This window comes from Doryrhamphus excisus, linkage group LG17, assembly GCF_037039965.1.
Source record: "Doryrhamphus excisus strain RoL-2023G ecotype Guam linkage group LG17, RoL_Dexc_Guam_v1.1, whole genome shotgun sequence".
Lineage (NCBI taxonomy): Eukaryota > Metazoa > Chordata > Actinopteri > Syngnathiformes > Syngnathidae > Doryrhamphus > Doryrhamphus excisus.
Genome location: NC_136373.1, coordinates 5,647,784 through 5,669,726, shown reverse-complemented (window position 1 = coordinate 5,669,726; position 21,943 = coordinate 5,647,784). Strand labels below are relative to the sequence as shown.

The window sequence follows — 21,943 nt, the reverse complement described above, 5'->3', positions numbered from 1 at the left end:
TTATGTGATTGGGGCATAGTGGCTCACTGTGGCGCGGAATAACGGCTCGTGGTGGCCCGAAACGGTGGCAAAAATTGAGTTTGGTGGCAAGAAAATTTCAAAATGTTTAAAATCTACCAAGTGGAACCTAATGTCACAAACAATCCTCCTATTGGAATCCACTGGAATGTAATGGAGCGAGCCAAATTGCACCAATGATGCTTGGAGTCCACTGGGCCAGCGCCAGTTGGTGCCAATTTGCGCCAATTTGCACCAAAGATTATGTGATTGGGGCAGAGTGGCTCACTGTGGCGCGGAATAACGGCTCGTGGTGGCCCGAAACGGTGGCAAAAATTGAGTTTGGTGGCAAGAAAATTTCAAAATGTTTAAAATCTACCAAGTGGAACCTAATGTCACAAACAATCCTCCTATTGGAATCCACTGGAATGTAATGGAGCGAGCCAAATTGCACCAATGATGCTAGGAGTCCACTGGGCCAGCGCCAGTTGGTGCCAGGTGGTGCCAGTTGGTGCCAGTTCACACCAAAGATTATGTGATTGGGGCATAGTGGCTCGCTGTGGCGCAGAATAACAGCAACATGCTGAGCGAACATTAATTCGGCGCCGCAGCGAGCCACTACGCGCCAATCACATCATCTTTGGTGTGAACTGGCACCAACTGGCACCAACTGGCACCAACTGGCGCCGGCCCAGTGGACTCCAAGTGTTACATTTTCAAACTTGCACAGTTTGATGCTGGAATTTATCCAATTCTTCTTTATCGTTTGTTGACAACCATCGTTGATGTGGTCAGGGAGGCGGATTTGGAATCCGAACATGTCGGCCAAGAGGACAGAATGCAAATTTACCCTGTACAACAACTTGAGATTTCTGGAATATTTAGTAAAAGAAACTTACTATAGTGCCCCACTGGGATACAATATCTTTAAAAAAGGGTAGGGCCCCTTTAACTCCTTATGAATAGTGTTATCCTGGGTCGATTCCATTTTAATTTCTAATCCTATAGAAGTTGCCAAATTCAAAATCTCAAGACCTGCATGAAAAAAACGTGTCACTCTCTCCTGCACACAAAAACCAAGTTGTAAATAAATAGCATTAAATACATGTTTTTTTTCCTTTTGTAAAGGGTTTTAATAAGAGGTTTATGGTATCACTATATTTTCCTTTCTAATTTCTGAGGTACCTGAAATATGTGAAAGAAAAAAAAACAATTTCTGAAATGGTCACCTTAATAAATTAAATCAAACATTGTTGTGTGGTGTGACTTGTGCAGTATGATTTATGGCAGGCCAAAAAGGGGTAGACATTTTTAAAAATTAAATTAAATTGTGATTTTTAAAAAAAATTGAATTAATCAAAATGACAAAAAAAATATTTAGTGTATAATTGGGTAATGCAATAATGATCCATTTTATTTTTTATATATTTTATATTTTATCACAGGTGGATTAACCTTGGTCTGTACTGCATCTAGTTTCTTCATTTTTGGTAAAAATGTATTAATTTGCTGCTTTCTTCTTATTTTTACTGTGTTTTTTTTATGATTATTTATTTTTTATTGAATGAATCCAAATAATGACAAAAAACTATTTAGTGTATAATTGGGTAATGCAATAATGATCTATTTTATTTTTTAACATTTTTATATTTTATCACAGATACATTGACCTTGGTCTGTACTGCATTTAGTTTCTTCATTTTTGGTAAAAATGTATTAATTTGCTGCTTTCTTCTTATTTTTACTGTGTTTTTTATGATTTTTTTAATTGAATTAATCCAAATAATGACAAAAAACTATTTAGTGTATAACTGGGTAATGCAATAATGATCTATTTTATTTTTTAATTTTTTATATTTAATCACAGATGCATTGACCTTGGTCTGTACTGCATGTAGTTTCTTCATTTTTGGTAAAAATGTATTAATTTGCTGCTTTCTTCTTATTTTTACTGTGTTTTTTATGATTTTTTTTTATTGAATTAATCCAAATAATGACAAAAACTATTTAGTGTATAATTGGGTAATGCAATAATGATCTATTTTATTTTTTATATATTTTTATATTTTATCGCAGATGCATTGACCTTGGTCTGTACTGCATCTAGTTTCTTCATTTTTGGTAAAAATGTATTAATTTGCTGCTTTCTTCTTATTTTTACTGTGTTTTTTAATGATTATTTTTTTATTTTATTTTTTTTGAATTCATCCAAATAATGACCAAAAAATATTTACTGTATAATTGGGTAATGCAATAATGATTGATTTTATTTTTTAGATTTTTTAATATTTTATCACAGATGCATTGTCCTTGGTACTGCATCTAGTTTCTTCATTTTTGGTAAAAATTTATTAATTTGCTGCCTTCTTATTTTTACTGTTTTTTCATGATTATGATTATTATTATTATTATTATTAACCTGTCCTGTTCAGCAGCATAATCATGTCGTATGAGTGAAGTATGGAATTCTTTCCAGAACAGGTAAGTCTGTTCCAGTTGCATTGCAAATTTATGTTAAACCACACAACAGAACATGGTTACAGAGACCACAAGAGGCGAAGGTGTGGTTGTGAGAACCGATGGAAGAACCTTGAGACTGGTTGTGGAGCCTATTTGGAGAACCCGGGGATGGACAGGGCTAGAGGAGACATATCAGCAGGTACAGCAATACCTATAAATAAAGCATCTTTCAGACCATGCATGCATGCTAGTGTGTTTTCATAATGTTTTAATGTAAAACATAAAATAATTGAACAAAGACCCAGGGAAATGTTCTTAAGAGTTGCTGCTGTGGATCTGCTGTGATATGTCGCCTTCAAGCTCCGATCTGTCCACTTCCTGCTGTCTTTGCATCACGGACGACGTTGCCTGACCGCCTTCATCTGTCGACTCCTGCTCTCCTTCCTCCTCTGTTCTCACCTCCTGGTTGTCATCTTCCCTGGCCTTGGTCCTCGACCTCCTGGACCGTCTCGTAAACCGACCTCCACTTCTTGTTCTCCCGGCTTCCTCTACTTCCTGTTCTAAATCGTCCTCCTCCTCATCATCATCATGTCTCTTGTCATTGGCCGCTCCTGAACATTTATGGTCTCTGTAGTAACTCTGTCTGGAGAAGCCTCTGTTGCAGGCGGAGCATCGGAAGCGGTAATTATCCGTGTGTGACTGCTGGTGCTCCAACATGTGGGCCCTGCGACTGAACGCCTTCTGACAGAAGAGACACTTGAAGGGTTTGATGCCTGCATGGAGGTGACACACACAGTTAGGAAATCTGTCACTATTTTCTCAAATATATATTTAATGAGGGCTGCACGGCGGGTGAGTGGTTAGCACGCAGACCTCACAGCTAGGAGACCCGAGTTCAATCCCCACCCTCGGCCATCTCTGTGTGGAGTTTGCATGTACTCCGGTTTCCTCCCACATTTCAAAAACATGCTAGGTTAATTAGCGACTCCAAATTGTCCATAGGTATGAATGTGAGTGTGAATGGTTGTTTGTCTATATGTGCCCTGTGATTGGCTGGCCACCAGTCCAGGGTGAACCCCGCCTCTCGCCCGAAGACAGCTGGGATAGGCTCCAGCACCCCCCGCGACCCTCGTGAGGATAAGCGGTAGAAAATGAATGAATGAATGAATATATTTAATGAGGGCTGCACGGCGGTTGAGTGGTTAGCGCCCGAGTTCAAATCCACCCTCGGCCATCTCTGTGTGGAGTTTGCATGTTCATTTCAGCATAAAAATGTTCTCAATTAATTAAAATATAAACACAGTTTAAGGTGCGCTGCACGGCGGTTGAGTGGTTAGCGGGCAGACCTCACAGCTAGGAGACCTGAGTTCAAGTCCACCCTCGGCCATCTCTGTGTGGAGTTTGCATGTTCTCCCCGTGCATGCGTGGGTTTTCTCCGGGTACTCCGATTCCCTCCCACATTCCAAAAACATGCTAGGTTAATTAGCGACTCCAAATTGTCCATAGTTATGAATGTGAGTGTGAATGGTTGTTTGTCTATATGTGCCCTGTGATTGGCTGGCGACCCGCCTCTCGCCTGAAGACAGCTGGAATAGGCTCCAGCACCCCCCACGACCCTCGTGAGGATAAGCGGTAGAAAATGAATGAATATATTTAATGAAAATAAGCTTTTTTTTCTAACTGGAGCCTAGTAAAAATTTAAATTTTCATTTTTACATGGGGTTTGAAAGGTTAACATGTGGTGCGTTTACTGACCTGAATGTGACAGAATATGTGCCTTGAGTTTGTCTGGTCTGTTGAATTCTTTGGTGCAGCCGACATGTGTCCTGAAGGAAAGAAAAGCAACATAAATACAAAGTGTGGCTTATTAAAATGATTACATACATGATCCTCCATATAGGATATAATCCTTACACTTACCTGAAAGGACACTTGTACTTTTTAAAGGGCTCATGGATGAGCATGTGACGCTTGACTTTGTCTTTCCTGTTGAAAGTGGCGTCGCATACGGAGCATTTGTACGGTTTCTCCCCTGGAAAATGGAATATATGTATTAAGAGTTGGGCGATACTTTAGCATACCTTAAGCCACGCCATCAAAAAAATGGCCCTGTGTACACCACAAGACGGCAAGGCGGGCGAGTGGTTAGCGCGCAGACTTCACAGCTAGGAGACCAGGGCTCAATTCCACCCTCTGCTATCTCTATGTGGAGTTTGCATGTTCTCCCCGTGCATGCGTGGGTTTTCTCCGGGTACTCCGGTTTCCTCCCACATTCCAAAAACATGCTAGGTTAATTGGCGACTCCAAATTGTCCATAGGTATGAATGTGAGTGTGAATGGTTGTTTGTCTATATGTGCCCTGTGATTGGCTGGCCCGCCTCTCACCCGAAGACAGCTGGGATAGGCTCCAGCACCCCGTGACCCGTGAAAAAGCGGTAGAAAATGAATGAATGAATGAATGAGAGAATGAATGAAAGTTTGGGCTTCCTGCTTTCATTTCCATTCTGAATATTTATAATAATATTAATTATAATAAGTTAAGTGGTCTGAGAATGCAGCGTTTCATCTATGTACTGTTTATAGGACAAAAGTGGGCCATGGACATTTTTTAGATTTTCAAGTGGGCCCTGAGTTGGTAAAGTTTGGGAACCTCTGCCCCTAAACCATGATGTTGAACAATCTTTGCTCTCAGGTCATTTGACAGTTGTTTTGAACCATGTTGCTACTCTTCAGAGAAGATGCAACTCACAATTGGCCACCTTAAATACCCTTTCTCGTGATTGGCTTTGCTTCAAGGTAATGGTAATGGTTTAATTTCATTTGAACATGCATCAGATTACAATTGAATGCATCACATAATCAGTTCACAGTTCCACATGTCCAAAAGGAGTAGGAAGAAGCAAAGCTTATTAAATCCTACCCCTCCATCTGGTACTTTTACAATCAGTAACTGTTTCATTTGTTCACTTCCTGCTTTCCTAATATAATTTTAAGTTGTTTTTTTTTTACTTTACTTTATTTTAGTTTTATTTAATTTTTTTGTCTCATATGAGCATCCAATGACATAATGTGTACCATAGTAAGTGTCAATATAGTGATATATATAGCACATCATGACTGGTTCAAGACTCTTCATCCTTGTATTTAGCAAACATCAACTGCTTGTATTGTTTCTTGAATTGGCTCATCGTTGTGCATTGTTTGACTTCCTTACTCAATCCATTCCATAGTTTGATTCCACATACTGAAATGCTATGGCTTTTTAACGTAGTCCTAGCATAGAAGTGTTTCAAATGTAGTTCTTCCCTGAGATCATATTTCTCCTCTCTTGTAGAGAAGTATTGGATGACATTTTTAGGTAATTGGTTATTTTTAGCCGTATGCATTATTTTAGCTGTTTGAAGATGAACTATATCAGCAAGTTGAAGTATTTGTGATTTTAGAAATAAGGAGTTAGTATGTTCTCTGTAGGCGGCATTATGAATTATCCTTACTGACCTTTTTTGCAGTACATTTAGCGAGTGAAGATTGCTTTTATAGTTATTAGCCATATTTCCACACAATAAGTAAGATATGGTAGAACCAGAGAGCAATAAAGAGTGTGGAATGATTTCTGATTGAGAACTAATTTTGCTTTGTTCAATATTGAAATATTTCTGGCCACCTTATGTTGTATATTTGTAATATGAGGTTTTCAGCTCATATTTTCATCTATTGTGATCCCCAGAAATTTATTTTTGTTCACCCTTTCAATGTCTACATTGTCTTTTTGTATTTGCTGGTGCAAATCTATTATCATCAAACTATCTTTTTAGTGTGACCATTTCTTCTATGTAGGTCAAGGGTCAGTGAGCGGATTTGACCACCTTCCTTTTAGTGTTCTCCACACCTGAGTGAATGCGCGTGTGAAGTTTGAGGTAGTGTTCCGTCTTGAAGGCCTTCTTGCACACGTGACACTTGAACCTTCCGCCAATACCGTGAGTGGAGAGATGTCGCCGGAAGTATCTCTCGCACGGGAACACCTGCAAAGGCAAATAGTTCAAAGTTAAAACACGAATTAAGAATTATTTATAAACGTTTATTTACCTTATTACAGTGAGGGCATGGGAAGTTGTGTGAGGCGGTCAGTAGATGTTGCTCTAAAGCTTCTTGAGTGGAATATCTGCTTTGACATTTCACACACCTGAGGACAAATACACAAAAAGACTCTTGGATTCTGCCGAGGCTTGAACCACCGGTGGGAGGAACACAGACCCACTGACCTGTACACTGTGGTTTCCTTCCGTGTGCTCTGCTGCGGGCAGAAGCAGTGGGAGTACTGGTGCACTCCCAGTTCAAACAGTGACGGGAATACCTTGCTGCAGAGGTGGCAGCGGTAGGTCAGTTGTTCCTGGTGAGTCCTAATGTGCTCCAGGTACTGATCCAGCTTCTGGAAAGTCTGGGAACAGGACTTGAGCACGCATTTGTAAACCTGAATAGAGGAAATCGAAACCATAAGTCATTGAGTTCCATGTGCAAAAATATTGACAGCTCACCTGCTCCCCCTTGTGTTGGGTGAGATGGGACTTGAGCTGGAAGTAGGTCTTGAACTTGCTGGAGCAGAACTGGCACTGGTAAGAGCTGTCAATCACCACCATCTGTTTGGTGTGAGCTAGAGGGTTGCCTTCCTGGTTGTGAGGTTGAGTGGGTGCGGGTTCATCGCCGACGCCTTCCACATCAGCCTCTGGTGTGATCTCCTCCACTTGCCCTGAGGCTGCGGTGGTCAGACATTTAATTTATTTGTTGCCCATGGAGAACTTAGGTCAGGTGGGCAAATATTTAGACTCGTGGGCCGCATTGAGTTAACAAAATTGTCCGGGGGGGCAGAACATATATTTAACACACACACTTTTAGAATTTTTCCCGAATTATTTGTCTAGCATTATTTTTTTTATTTATATTTATTATGTATTTATTATATTTTATTTATTATTTATTTGTATTTAGTTATTCAATTTTATTTATTATTTTTTCAGGACACTTTAACCATCAGACCACATCAAACTATGTAATTAAATTTTACAGTTTTGTTTTTTTTTTTTTTTTTTTACTAAATAAGACTAGTTTGTATGTTAAAAACCGGGGGGCCAGAACATATATTTAACACACACACTTTTATAATTTTTCTTGAATTATTTGTCTAACTTTTTGTAACTTTTTTAAATTTATTTATTATGTATTTATTTATTATTATATTTTATTTATTATTTATTCATTATATTTTATTTATTAATTATATTTTATTTATTATGTATTTATTATTTTATTTATTATTCATTTATTATATTTTATTTATTATTTATTTATTTTTCAGGACACTTTAACCATCAGACCACATCAAACTATGTAATTTACAGTTGTTTTTTTTTACTAAATAAGACATCCAACTTGCAAGTCTTGTCGCTAGTTTGGATGTTAAAAGTTGAAATACTTAGAAAGCAACTGGCGGGCCGGATTCAAACACTTGGCGGACCGCATGTGGCCCCCGGGCCGTAGTTTGCCCACCCCTGCTTTAGGTGATGTACAGTAGGCCCCCGTAGCGTCAGGAGTCATTTAGATGGCTAAAAAAAGTCTATTTTTGATCCTCACCGTCCTTGACGTTGCCTTTATCCTCCAATTTCTGATCAACATTTGCCATAAGAGTGACTTGTAACTAGAACTATAATTAACTGTAGCTGACGTGCTTTAAACAAGTCCTACCTGTCTGTGCTGAGTCGTCTTCTTGAGTCACCTGCTGTCGTAGCCCCGCCTCCTCCTGTTCACACTGCTGATTCCCTTCCTCCGCCTCATTGGTTGACACCGGCACGACCTTTACTGTGATCGGTAGCCTTGATACCGTGCTGGCCACGCCCATAGGCCACACCTTTAATAATGACAAGAAACAGATGGTATTGTGTAGAGCAGTAGTTGAGTCATATTATTGGTTGTTATTGGATATTAAAGGTTGCCAACCCCTGTTCTAACCTATATAAAAATGGAAATATTCTGTTTATTAATATTGAATCCTAGTTCACGGGAATTAAGCTATCACGTTCAGGTCTTGAACCAATTAATTATGATAAATGAGGGATTACGGTATAGAAAAGTAAAAGTAAAATGGATGGAATAAGATGTGTATTATTTTGGAGAACCTTGTGTGTCTGCATGTGTTTCTTCACATTGGACTTTTGGGCAAAGGCTCGACCGCACACGATGCACTGAAATGGTTTCTCTCCTGTGTGACTGCAAAAAAAACAGAAAAAAAGCAGGAAGTAAAGACTTTATGGTCGTAATATGACTTTTTTTGTATTATTATGAAATTATACCTCACCTCCTAATGTGCTGCTGAAGGTCAAAGTTCTTGGAGAAGATTTTGTCGCAGAAATTGCACTTCAGTTTCGGACCTTTGGCTTTCAGCGACTCTGCTGAAGACAAATATAAATAATAAACCCAAATAATGGGACATTCCAAAAAACATGCTAGGTTAATTGGCGACTCCAAATTGTCCATAGGTATGAATGTGAGTGTGAATGGTTGTTTGTCTATATGTGCCCTGTGATTGGCTGCCGGGTGTACCCCGCCTCTTGCCCGAAGACAGCTGGGATATGCTCCAGCACCCCCCGTGACCCTCGTGAGGAAAAAGCGGTAGAAAATGAATGAATGAATGAATTAATGTAAAAACGGGTCGGTACCGACATTAACACAGGAGGAAGGGTTAAATTGTACTACAAATTCCACACTGATAATAATGAAAAACACACCTGCAGCTACATCTGGGCTTTTTCTTCCATTCCGCAGCCGTTTAGGGCCAACAAGTTTTTCAAATTCCCCTAACTCGGCGGTATTGGCGTTGACGCTGCACGTCTTGTTTTTGATGCCCAGCCTGCCTGGGCTGTAGACGGGAGGGGTGGTGAATGACTGGCTCTCCACACACTGGCTGGGAACCTGTCAGAAAGTTGATTTAACGATGCATATGTACTAATGTTATAGCAGGTCAATCTACTACATTAGTTATCCTATGTGAACAAGCACACACTTCAACATTGAGAACCATTATTATCACATACTACAGTATTAATTGGCCCTGTACCCTAGAAACCAGTTAACACTGTAGTATGTGATAAAGTACAGTACAGTACATTATCCCATACTACAGTATTAATTAAGTAACACTGTAGTATGTGATAAAGTACAGTACAGTACAGTACATTATCACATACTACAGTATTAATTGGCCAGTATTAATTGGTTTCTAGGGTACAGGGCCAATTAATACTGTAGTATGTGATAATGTACTGTACTGTGTCAGTATCAGCCCGAGACCTGGTATCAGGCCCAGTATCATGCCCCCAAGTGTCAGTATCAGCCCTCGGTCGCTGGCTGATACTGACACTTGGGGGCATGATACCGGGCCTGATACCAGACAAACCATGTGATGACCTTATTATCACATACTACAGTATTAATTGGTTTCTAGGGTACAGGGCCAATTAACACTGTAGTATGTGATAATAAGGTCATTAATTACAGTATTAATTGGTTTCTAGGGTACAGGGCCAATTAATACTGTAGTATGTGATAATAAGGTCATTAATTACAGTATTAATTGGTTTCTAGGGTACAGGGCCAATTAATACTGTAGTATGTGATAATAAGGTCATCACATGGTTTGTCTGGTATCAGGCCCGGTATCATGCCCCCAAGTGTCAGTATCGGCCAGAGACCGAGGGCTGATACTGACACTTGGGGGCATGATACTGGGCCTGATACCAGGTCTCGGGCTGATACTGACACTTGGGGGCATGATACTGGGCCTGATACCAGACAAACCATGTGATAACCTATAATTATGGACTCACCTGCACAGAATGAAATGGATGCAGACCCAGTGTATGGATCTCCGCATTACCACCGGCAGCCATGTGTGGCAGTGTGCTGTAGACCTGAACTACAGAGTTGCTGTGGCTGACTGGGATGTTTGAGGAGGAGAGACTGGGCTGTCCTGGAGGTGAAGGATGTGTCGGAGTCTGGCCTGGAGGCAGGGGGTGTGAGGATGACTGCTGCTGCTGTTGTTGTTGTTGTTGTTGTTGTTGATGGTGGTGGTGATGATGCTGAAGATACGATATGCCAGTTGTATGCATGCTAGGGTTACTCTGCACAAACATAATGGAGGAGTTAGAATCAAACGTTACATCAAGTGATGAGTACTGCAGTATAGGTGTCACCTGTATAGGTGTCTGCATGGCGGCCATAGGCTGGTCAATGGAGGTGAAGGCTGAGATGGCCGACATGAGGATGTCATCACTGACCAGCACGTTGCCTTGGACCAGAGTGTGCGTCAAAGGGGACGGGGGGACGGTGATGTAGGTGGACACCTGCATTAGAAATGAACAACAGACACACATTTTGCCTTTTGGTATTGCATTACCATTACATGTGTGTGTGTGTGTGTGCATAACGTGCATAACAAACTTACTGTCGTGTTTTTATAATTTTTCTGTCAAAAAAGTCTCACTTTGAGTGATAGAACTCACTAGAATCTATTAAGCTCATTTTCGGCCCTTTGTATTGAAATGAGGGCTGCACGGTGGTCGAGTGGTTAGCGCGCAGACCTCACAGCTAGGAGACCAGAGTTCAATTCCACCCTCGGCCATCTCTGTGTGGAGTTTGCATGTTCTCCCCGTGCATGCGTGGGTTTTCTCCGGGTACTCCGGTTTCCTCCCACATTCCAAAAACATGCTAGGTTAATTGGCGACTCCAAATTGTTCATAGGTATGAATGTGAGTGTGAATGGTTGTTTGTCTATATGTGCCCTGTGATTGGCTGGCTGGCGACCAGTCCAGGGTGTACCCCGCCTCTCGCCTGAAGACAGCTGGGATAGGCTCCAGCACCCCCGCGAACCTCGTAAGGAAAAAGCGGTAGAAAATGAATGAATGAATGAATGTATTGAAATGAGGGCTGCGCGGTGGTCGAGTGGTTAGCACGCAGACCTCACAGCTAGGAGACCAGGGTTCAATTCCAACCCTCGGCCATCTCTGTGTGGAGTTTGCAGGCATGGGTTTTCTCCGGGAACTCCGGTTTCCTCCCACATTCCAAAAACATGCTAGGTTAATTGGCAACTCCAAATTGTCCATAGGTATGAATGTGAGTGTGAATGGTTGTCTATATGTGCCCTGTGATTGGCTGGCGACCGCCTCTCGCCTGAAGACAGCTGGGATAGGCTCCAGCACCCCCGCGACCCTCATGAGGAAAAAGCGGTACAAAATGAATGTATTGAAATGTAGACTCCTAGAGAGCAGCTACACACAAAAACCTGCACAGAAAGCTTCCTAGATCTTCCAGAATCTGCACCTATTCCAGCTTTATTTCCACCCATGGCCAAACCCTTTGGAGAGCTACTTGAAAAGTGGTTAGGAGCTTTAAAAAAAAACATAATAGGTCCCCTTAGTTGTAGTTACATGAAAAAGTCTAAATTGTATGAAAATAAAGTAAAATTATTAATTTTTTTTTCTTCCCCAGCATCGCTCTACTCACCTGCCTGTTGGCACTGCCCGGCGGCCCTGAGGTAATGGAGGGGACGGGTGTGTAGGCGTTAGTGGATGCCAAGGACACAGTAGAGAGGGACGGGGTGCTCGACTGGCACGGCTCCCTCTTGTGTGACATGAAGGCTGACAGGGAGTTGAACTGTTTCTTACATTTGCCACACAAGAACACATCCTCGTCATCTGTGGGGATAAAACAAACATGTAGAACTAATATAGACTGTGGGAGCTTTCACCAAAATACATTGTGTTTGTGTCAAGTATCTATAAAAAAAACAGTCACATGACTGGGTGGCTACCGTTTTCCTGGCAAATTATATACTACGTACATATAGGGAAAATAAACAAGATATTAATGCAAGATAATGCATTTGTATTAAATCCACTATACTATGCTATAGCATCTGGTACTCTCTGCAGTTGATTAACTGGGGAAGCACCACACAGTACTTGATCAATCAAATGCAGAGTAATCATTCACATACCCATAGACTGTATTGTTGTCGTTCCGGAGACATTTTGGTTGTTGGGGTCAGGAACGCCTCCTTGACCATCCAGCAAGGACTGGACAGCCAACACTGTCTGATTGTCCATACCTGGGAAAGGACAACACATATATACTGTATTGTCAATAGCATGTTTGATTAGCTAGTACACAATTAAAAAAATAAGTCATGTAAATGACAACCTACTTCATAAACAGGTATGTTATTCAATTATGTCAAACTACACAATAACTACCTCCGTTTGTTTACCAATGATAGGACTCAATTTTACGTGCTGATATGCTTGTTATGACATAAACACAAGTCTAATGTCCGCTGCAAGGTGATATAAATTCGTCCCGACGCATCCTTAATATCTTAAAATGCACGTCAGAGCTGTTTCGGTGGTAGTTTCACGCTTATTAAGACATTATTCTTACCTTCCAGCACCTCAAATATAGCCTGCGCCATCTTACAGTTCTTCTGCTTGGCGATCGGTATTCGACTGGGAGAGTCTGGTGATGCTACCTTCTGCTGCAGCTGTCCAACTGTGCCTGTATTGAAAAGTAACATAATCTGTCTAAAATGTACTTGTTCGGAATATAAAAATTTAATTGCTAATTAAAGTAATGGATGTATGAAATGAAATACTCCGAATTAGTTCCTACATGTATTTTTCTGTACTCGTAAAAACGAAATATTAAAATACAGACGTCACTTCAGTTCAAGTAACATATATATAAAACCCTAACGTTTACATTAATTATTCTTGTCAAAAAATAGCAATAAAAAGTGTAACATTGTCCGTTGGGTGCATGTTAAAAGCCTTCTCCGATCGACTAATCTGCAATCGATGTAATAACTGACAACTCCCTCCACCAATCGGAGAGCGCGCGACTTGTGCTCTGTTTCTTCCGCCAATAGCGACGCGCTGTCTGAATCACGTGTCGGTTTCGCGGCAAAAAAGATTTCGCGCGAAAAGCTGTTCCCCCCACCAGCCCTTGTTTGGATGGAGATCAGCTGGGACAATAACAACAACAATAACCGCGGATGACTGAGACATGCAGGGACGTTTTCTGGGAAACATATACGAGCTACAAGTCCATGTATGGTTTGCTAATTTGACGGATGCAAATTTTTAGGTGCTTTATTGTTACATACATGTTGGTACAGCTTCTTCCTGTATTGCCCCAACAAACTGAGGGGGTTGGTGGCTAATAACTCCGCTAGCATAAGCTAACATATTTTACTGTATATTCTCACATCGGACTCTATTATTGAACACTTTCCCGTACTCTTAACTTAAACATAAAGATGCCTTTGAGTGACAGCGGATGTTATGTTTTATTAACGTCGCACCACCGCGACTGATACTACTCCTGAAAAAAGTGCCAGAAAGTTTAACGGGTCATTTCGTTAAAGTCACTGCCTTGCGTGGGGTTTGAATCCTGCTCGCTGGGGGGGGAAAAATGGTGAGCTTATCGGCGTGTTTGTGTACTTTTGTGTCGTTCGTCCGCTCAGCTAGCTAAGTTAGCATGCTTTTGCTGATGGGGCCTGGTTCCATACTGACAAGCACAGGTCAAAACAAAAGGTTAGCATGCTAGCAAGCTAACCACCCTGGCCCTGTTTGCTACGCTATATTTTATGTGTGTTTAAACACATATTAAGCTGTCGAGTTGTTGTGGATATTGCAGTATTGTAGTCCCGTTTGGAATACCATCCTGTCTTGCTGGAGGACCCCCCTCATATCACAGAGACGTATGCCCATGAGGACATCACATGGTGGTTCCACTGTGGCCTCCAGTTCAGTGATAAGAAGACCCTTTAAGTGGATCAATATACATCTTGTGACATAACAGACTCCCACAGTGAACCCCATTGCCATGTCAGAGACTCTGATAACGGGCCACACGTCAGAGGATCTCTTGGCCGACTTTGAGACTTTGCTCAACTCTGGAAGCATCGGCCTGGGTCAGGACCACCAGATAGTCATCATCACCAGCCCCTGTGATGGGTCCGGACACCACCCAGACACCGCCCCCTCCAGCACAGGGGAAGTCCTGCTCTTTGCGACCCCGCAGGGCCCCGCTGACGTGGCCTTCCAGGACAAGAGGAGACCTACTCTGGGAAGACCACCGGTGAGGACATGGGAGGAGTAATCGTGTTTGTTTGCTTTTTTTTCACTTCCTCTAACACTCTCAAAGGGGCAGAAAACTCTTGATAGTCGCCATACATTCTTAATGCGCGAAGAGTTGTAGTTCTTTAACTGTACAGTCTACATAAGTTTAGTTAAGTCTTCCTAAGTTGGTTTTTCCTTACCTCAGTCGTTAAAGTGCTTGGGGTTTATTAGGATTTTTTTAATGTGTGAGGAGTTGTAGCTCTTTAAGTGTATCATTTTACCTTTTGGGTGATATTAATATTAGTTTTCTTCCTCAGAGGGAGTTTTTTTTTCCTTGCCTCCATCACCCAAGTGCTTGGGTTTCAGTTGCGTTTCTATAATGTTAGAGGGGCGGGGTTATAGTTCTGTATTTTTACGATATGGCCATGGTTGCGTGCAATTTTGGAGGCATGTTTTTCAATGTTTCATTCTTATTGAGTGCTTCCTTGCCTCAGTCGTTAAAGTGTTTGGGGTTTATTAGGATTTTTTTAATGTGTGAGGAGTTGTAGCTCTTTAAGTGTATCGTTTTACCTTTTAGGCGATACAAATATTATTTTTTTTTCTTCAGAGGGAGTTTTTTTCCTTGCCTCCATCACCCAAGTGCTTGGGTTTCAGTTGCGTTTCTATAATGTTAGAGGGGCGGGGTTATAGTTCTGCATTTTTACTGTATGGCCATGGTTGTGTGCAATTTTGGAGGCATATTTTTTGATGTTTCATTCTTATTGGGAGTTTTTCCTTGTCTCAGTCGTTAAAGTGCTTGGGGTTTATTAGGATTTTTTTAATGTGTGAGGAGTTGTAGCTCTTTAAGTCTATTGTTTTATCTTTTGGGTGATATTAATATTAGATTTCTTCCTCAGAGGGAGTTTTTTTTCTTTGCCTCCATCACCCAAGTGCTTGGGGTTGAGTTGCGTTTCTATAATGTTAAAGGGGCGGGGTTATAGTTCTGTTTTGTTACGGTATGGCCATGGTTGTGTGCAATTTTGGAGGCATATTTTTCGATGTTTCATTCTTATTGGGAGTGCTTCCTTGCCTCAGTCGTTAAAGTGCTTTGGGTTCAGTTAGGTTCCTTTTAATATGTGAGCAGTTCCATTTCTTTAACTGTATGGTTTTAATGTAACTTGTGTGTGAATTTAGAGGAATATTTTATTTTATTTCATATGAAAGCCCCTGATGTGAGCTTGCTCGATCTGTTAACAGAGTCGAGTCTTTCATATACTCTATCACCCCCAAATTAACATGCACATCTCATGTTTTCCCTGCATCTGTGCGCACATATCTTTCTGCATTTTCCAACCATTTTCTGCTGTTTTAACATATTTTCCTCACTCTAGTAATCTGGACACTGTTGTTTTCCTTTAGGTCAAGAGGAAGTTAGACCTGGATAGCGACCATCAGTATGTTAGCACGAGTCGACCATCTTCAGGGCACGCGCCGCCATCCACACCTGCCCCTCCCAGAGGTATACATGCAGACCGCTATACTTGTCGACATTTGGATCCGTAAATAAGCAACATTTTCCAGAAAATAGCGGAAATTTTCTTTGCTGGTGTGCTTTTACTTTGAAGGCCTGACCAGACTCATGTGTGATAAGTGTGTGACTTATTTTTTTATTTTCATGAAAGTCAGGAGAATAGACAGACAATGGAAACACGTGCATAGGTGGGATGGGGGTCTTTAAGAGTGACCTGTATCCGCTTCTTTTCAGTTTTTAGAACTACGACAGAGAAGTCTCGGTACGACACCTCCTTGAACTTGACCACCAAGCGCTTCCTGGACCTCTTATCCCAGTCGGCCGATGGCGTGGTGGACCTGAATTGGGCCTCGCAGGTGCTGGATGTGCAGAAGCGGCGAATCTACGATATCACCAACGTTCTCGAGGGCATCCAGCTGATTTCCAAAAAGTCCAAGAACCACATCCAGTGGCTGTGAGCATGGGGGGGGGTGGTATCTGTCGCCGTGTGTCATCTGATGCAGACATGGCTAAAATTCACATGGTCGTGGTTTGTCCTTCTTTGCAGTGGCAATCGAATTGACGGGGAATCCGTGGCACGCCTTCAAAAGCTGCAGATGGAGGTGTGTGACCTCACAGCGGCAGAAGCGCAGCTGGACAAGCTCATCTCCAAATGTAACCTCCAGTTACGACTGCTCTCTGAGGAACCACAGAACAAGAGATATCCTTTGGAGCAGCTGTTTGTTTTTTGTATGGGGGTGGGGGGTGTGCAAGATGGGTGGACACTGCAACATTACAATCTCCAGCTTGGTTTTGCCCTCAGTCTCCCCTCAGATCCAACATCTCCTTACCACTCGTGTAGTACCTGGTCAGCCCCGCTATATATGACAAAAAATAAACACCATGCAGAGTTTCGCTTTGTTCTCCAGGCTCCTTATGGATTAAGAAAAAAATTATCCAAGAGGAGACTGAGGGCTGCAAGAAAACTGAATATTACGGACAAATAGATAATGCAGCCTACAGTGTCCAGGGTAAATTAGCACGAGTGATTGCTTTTGTCATCTTTTTTGGTTTGGTTTCGGCTCGGCACGCTTGGTTATCCAAGAGGAGACTGAGGGCAGTAAGAAATTGGACAGTTGCAGCAGTAACTGCAGTACTGCTTATCTTCACAAGGGTCGCAGGGGGTGCTGGAGCCTATCCCAGCTGTCTTTGGGGTGAGAGGCGGGGTACACCCTGGACTGGTGGCCAGCCAATCACAGGGCACATATAGACAAACAACCATTCACACTCACATTCATGCACCAATTAACCAATTAACCTAGCATGTTTTTGGAATGTGGGAGGAAACCGGAGTACTCTGAGAAAACCCACGCATGCACGGGGGAGAACATGCAAACTCCACACAGAGATGGCCGAGGGTGGATCTCCTAGCTGTGCGGCCTGTGTGCTAACCACTCAACCACCGTGCAGCCAAATTTAAAATCAGTCAAACAATACTATTACTTGATGATCTTACTCTGTGTGGCGCCGAGAGACGGGGTACACCCTGGACTGGTGGCCAGCCAGCCAATCACAGGGCACATATAGACAAACAACCATTCACACTCACATTCATACCTATGGACAATTTGGAGTCGGCAATAAAATTAAAACTAGCATGTTTTTGGAATGTGGGAGTGTCCATAGAAAGTCGGAACTTGAACAACATGAATCTATTTGAGTTTTTTGCCCTTATAGCACACTTGCATCGAGGCTATGTGGGGTTGTGACCCTTGCTGGCTTTTGCTCTTTGTGTATTACCACCACCTACAGGACTGGAGCGGAGCAACATCTTGCATGTTGTGATTTTTCATGTTCTTTTAGCCATGGTGGAAGCGTAATCAGTGTTACTCCAATGGATCCATGACTGTTCAGCAATTAGTCAGTGTCGGGAACGATTGTGGTCCTTAATTGTTGAGTCCATCACGCTAGGCTACGTGCGCTGCCAGGACTTAAGGAAATCATTTGATTCCCCAGACCAGCTAGTCATGGTAATCAGAGCTCCACCGGAAACCCAGATGCAAGTGTCGGACCCCAGCGAGGTACACAATATCACAGATTATTTAAAAGACATATCTACTATATTATATAGTATATATATAATATATACTATATTAACCAAATTCCACGTTCTTTGTTCAGGGCTACCAGGTGTCACTAAAGAGCATGTGCGGTCCCATTGACGTCTTCCTCTGCCCAGACGACAGCTCCGGGGTCTGCAGCCCCGTGACAGGAAGTAGTCCAGCAAAAAGCGACACCCACCAGAAGCATACACAACCCAGCCGCACGTCGTCACCTGGCAAAGACGAAAACACCGCAGCGGCCTTGGAGTTGGCTTTGTCCTCGCCCGTGTCCACGTCGTCCACGATGACCGCAGCCTCTCAGACGGACGCCCAGACGCTGACGTTAGCTGCCGACACAGGTACAGCAAGATCGCCGACAGGCCACCCGAATAAGACGCACAACTTTAACACACACACATACTTTCTCAGTGTATGTCAGCAATGTTGCAATGTTTGAACCGTGATGTAGCGAGGGATGACTCTATTTTAAAACGTCATTTTTCCTCTATTGCTACCGCTACCGCTTTTCTGTGATCAATTATATACTATATTATGTAATACGAGCATAAAAGAGACTATAGGGGTGTTATATAATGTCTGGAGGGCTCTAATGTTAAAAACTGTATTGAGAAGGTCGTAAACAGGTTCAAGAATAGTCCAGCTACAAAAATATTTTTCATTTATAAATTAAATAGATATAAATGATATAATTATATATATATATAAATTATTAAATATTTATACATTTATTTATTTATGAAAAAAATAGTTATAAAAATAATAATATAAATTATATAAATAAATCAATTATATAAATATATAATATTTATATAAATATAAAGTTTGGCACGGTGGTCGAGTGGTTAGCGTGCAGACCTCACAGCTAGGAGACCAGGGTTCAATTCCACTCTCTGTGTGGAGTTTGCATGTTATGCTACAAAAATGCATGAATTATGAGATAAAAAGTCCTAACTAGCTGCACGGTGAAGAAGTGGTTAGCGTGCAGGCCTCACAGCTAGGAGACCCGAGTTCGATTCCACCCTCGGCCGTCTCTGTGTGGAGTTTGCATGTTCTCCCCCGTGCATGCGTGGGTTTTCTCCGGGTACTCCGGTTTCCTCCCACATTCCAAAAACATGCTAGGTTAATTGGCGACTCCAAATTGTCCATAGGTATGAATGTGAGTGTGAATGGTTGTTTGTCTATATGTGCCCTGTGATTGGCTGCCGACCAGTCCAGGGTGTACCCCGCCTCTCGCCCGAAGACAGCTGGGATAGGCTCCAGCACCCCCCGCAACCCTCGTGAGGAAAACTGGTAGAAAATGAATGAATGAATATTAGTTTTTTTGTATGTGTGTCTGTATTTATGCTATTCTTCTTTGTGGCAGAAACCCTAATGGGGGGCGATCCGTTCTCAGGCCTTGGGGACATGGCCAACTTCGACTTCTCCCCTCTCTCCTCCACGGACTTCCTCAGTGGTGAGGGCCTAAACCTCCCATTGGACAGCTTCATTAACTTGTCTCCGCCTAACAGCCACGACTACCACTTTGGCCTGGAGGACGACACGGGCATCAGCGAACTTTTCGACTGCGACTTCGGAGACCTGTCACAAGTTTGGGGGGGAAACTAAGACAGAGACGAGTAAGGAGATCTAAATTGGAATTGGACGCTGACTGGTTAATGGAAGAGCTTCCTTTTTGTGGGTGAGTCGGAAGGCTATATACTTGTACTGTGGACCCTTGGACGTTTGGACATCATCAAAGCCATAGAATTTCTCTTTAAACTATAGTATAGTCCATTGTACGTGCAAAACCAGACCTGTCCTTCCCATCCCTAAGGACTGCAACTATTATGTGACTGTCCTCACACATGCTGGAGCCTATCCCAGCTGTCTTCAGGTGAGAGGCGGGGTCCAACCTGGACTGGTGGCCAGCCAATCACAGGGCACATATAGACAAACAACCATTCACACATTCATACCTATGGACAATTTGGAGTCGCCCATTAGCATTAGCATGTTAGCATGTTTTTGGAATGTGGGAGGAAACCGGAGTACCCGGAGAAAACCCACACATTCTCGGGGAGATCATGCAAACTCCATGCAGAGAGTGGAATTGAGCTACGAGGCCTCCGTACAGCCCAGGTTCGGACCTTTGCTGTGAAAAATAATGGGAATATCCAGGATGTCATTATTCAACATAACAATCTGACTCATGGCATAATCTCACAAAGAACACTAAACTCATCACACAGCAAGTTAACACTTAAAATGTATATCTAAAAAAAAAATACATCTCTCAACCATTAGTTATATGATGATATAATGATAGTGATTTGACAAAGTTTAGCTACTAATCTTAGCCATCATTGAATGCTTAGCCTATCATAACAACGCAATGACTCCAAATTGTTGGTCGCTTCTTGTGTGCATGAGTTTCTAATAGTATAAACATGCTAAATGTAAATTTGTCAATTTTATGTTGATTGTCTAACGTCCGAGGGTCCACTGTTTAATACATAAGCAAGGTGCGGGATACCTGTCTTGTAATTTTCAGGGGGTTCTAATTGAAAATCCGCCTAAAATAATGCAGCACTTCTCTCTCTCTCTCTCTCTCTCTCTGGCAACATTTTAGCTGTGGTGTAGCTATATTTAAATTATTTATAATCTTTTCTATCACGTGTTAACGTGTCTGAAGTAGCTTGTGCATGTCGGTGAGTTTGGCTGCAGCTAGCGTCTTTTTAGAGGCGTTTTTGCCCACCAAACCGCGTCTAAATCACTGAAATCCCCCAAAAAGACTGGATCTTTGGTAAGAAGAAGCCAGCGAAGCGCCGGAGGAGTTTTTAAAAAAAGGTTCCAGGTATGTTCAGTTCGAGTTATGGGATGTTAGCAGGTTAAAAATAATAATACAAATCAGGGGGCGTGTCGGTATGTTGTTTTCACAATCTCAGGGGTGCCAGTTTTTAGCATCTGGTTTAGCGATCATTTGCCTTAAAAAAAAAAAAAAAAAAAAAATCTGAGTTCTTATCGGATTGGGAGGATAGTTCCACAAAGAACCCTGGAAGTGCTGAATGCTAATGTGTCGTTTTGATAAGGATTGGATGAGGGAAGGTTTTCCAGAATGTTCCTGTTCCTGCACTTGTTGTTTATGCCTTTTTAATGCAGATTTCCCTCAAAAATACATCATGTATTGCCATAACAAATACATAACTGTGGCTAAGCTACAAATTGTGTGCCTATTTGATGATCAACAAACTAGCTCACAGCATTTTTCTCCTGACTTGCGACCCTTTTTGGCTCCCAAACATCAGTTTGTAAACCTCTGCGTTTAAATTGCATACAAAATTCACGCAAAAATTTAATGTTTTCTGCCAATTATTATTATTTCTTATAGCTACCGACGTAGAAATTATGTGGGCTTTTTTTTTGTTTGTGTTCTAAATATGTTTGCTGTGTTTAAGTTTGTATTTATTATCGTTTTGACGGAATTGTAGAGAAATGGTACCAGTTTTACTGGCAGGAAAAGAGCTTGTCATACTGTTTTTAATTCGGTAACGCCAGCTCAAAAAAAATGATTCCCTGTTGACAAAAAGTGTTGCTTCAAGGGGTGGTTTGTATTTTTTTGACATGAAGTCCTCATCAGCAGTGTACTTAAGCAACAGTGACTTACCTCACTCTTTTTTTTTTTTTTTTTTTATGTGGTGGAACACGTTCATAAACAAGATGGCCGCAGCGCT

General features: G+C 41.8%; 2 protein-coding genes across 3 annotated transcripts; one reads left to right on the top strand and one right to left on the bottom strand.

Annotated features, from left to right (window-relative positions):
• Positions 1–1,105: 1,105 nt before the first annotated feature.
• On the bottom strand, positions 1,106–13,072 carry znf341 (zinc finger protein 341). Of its 2 annotated transcripts, none has more exons than XM_058085637.2 (16): positions 12,943–13,072; positions 12,503–12,613; positions 12,010–12,200; positions 10,701–10,850; positions 10,335–10,628; positions 9,237–9,420; positions 8,807–8,900; positions 8,628–8,718; positions 8,197–8,359; positions 6,993–7,210; positions 6,720–6,928; positions 6,544–6,640; positions 6,347–6,479; positions 4,378–4,489; positions 4,213–4,283; positions 1,106–3,230 (listed from the first exon to the last, which is right to left on the bottom strand). In XM_058085637.2, the coding sequence occupies exons 1-16, from the start codon at positions 12,971–12,973 to the stop codon at positions 2,773–2,775; spliced, it is 2,607 nt and encodes an 868-aa protein (XP_057941620.2). In that variant the 5' UTR covers positions 12,974–13,072; the 3' UTR covers positions 1,106–2,772. The 2 variants fall into 2 exon arrangements, with proteins under 2 accessions (XP_057941620.2, XP_057941621.2); XM_058085638.2 differs by having other exon boundaries at positions 8,807–8,897.
• Positions 13,073–14,245: 1,173 nt separating this feature from the next.
• e2f1 (E2F transcription factor 1) lies at positions 14,246–20,174 on the top strand. The gene is made up of 7 exons (XM_058084372.2): positions 14,246–14,640; positions 16,020–16,119; positions 16,366–16,585; positions 16,679–16,831; positions 18,077–18,191; positions 18,292–18,571; positions 19,597–20,174. The coding sequence occupies exons 1-7, from the start codon at positions 14,386–14,388 to the stop codon at positions 19,836–19,838; spliced, it is 1,365 nt and encodes a 454-aa protein (XP_057940355.2). The 5' UTR covers positions 14,246–14,385; the 3' UTR covers positions 19,839–20,174.
• Positions 20,175–21,943: the final 1,769 nt, after the last annotated feature.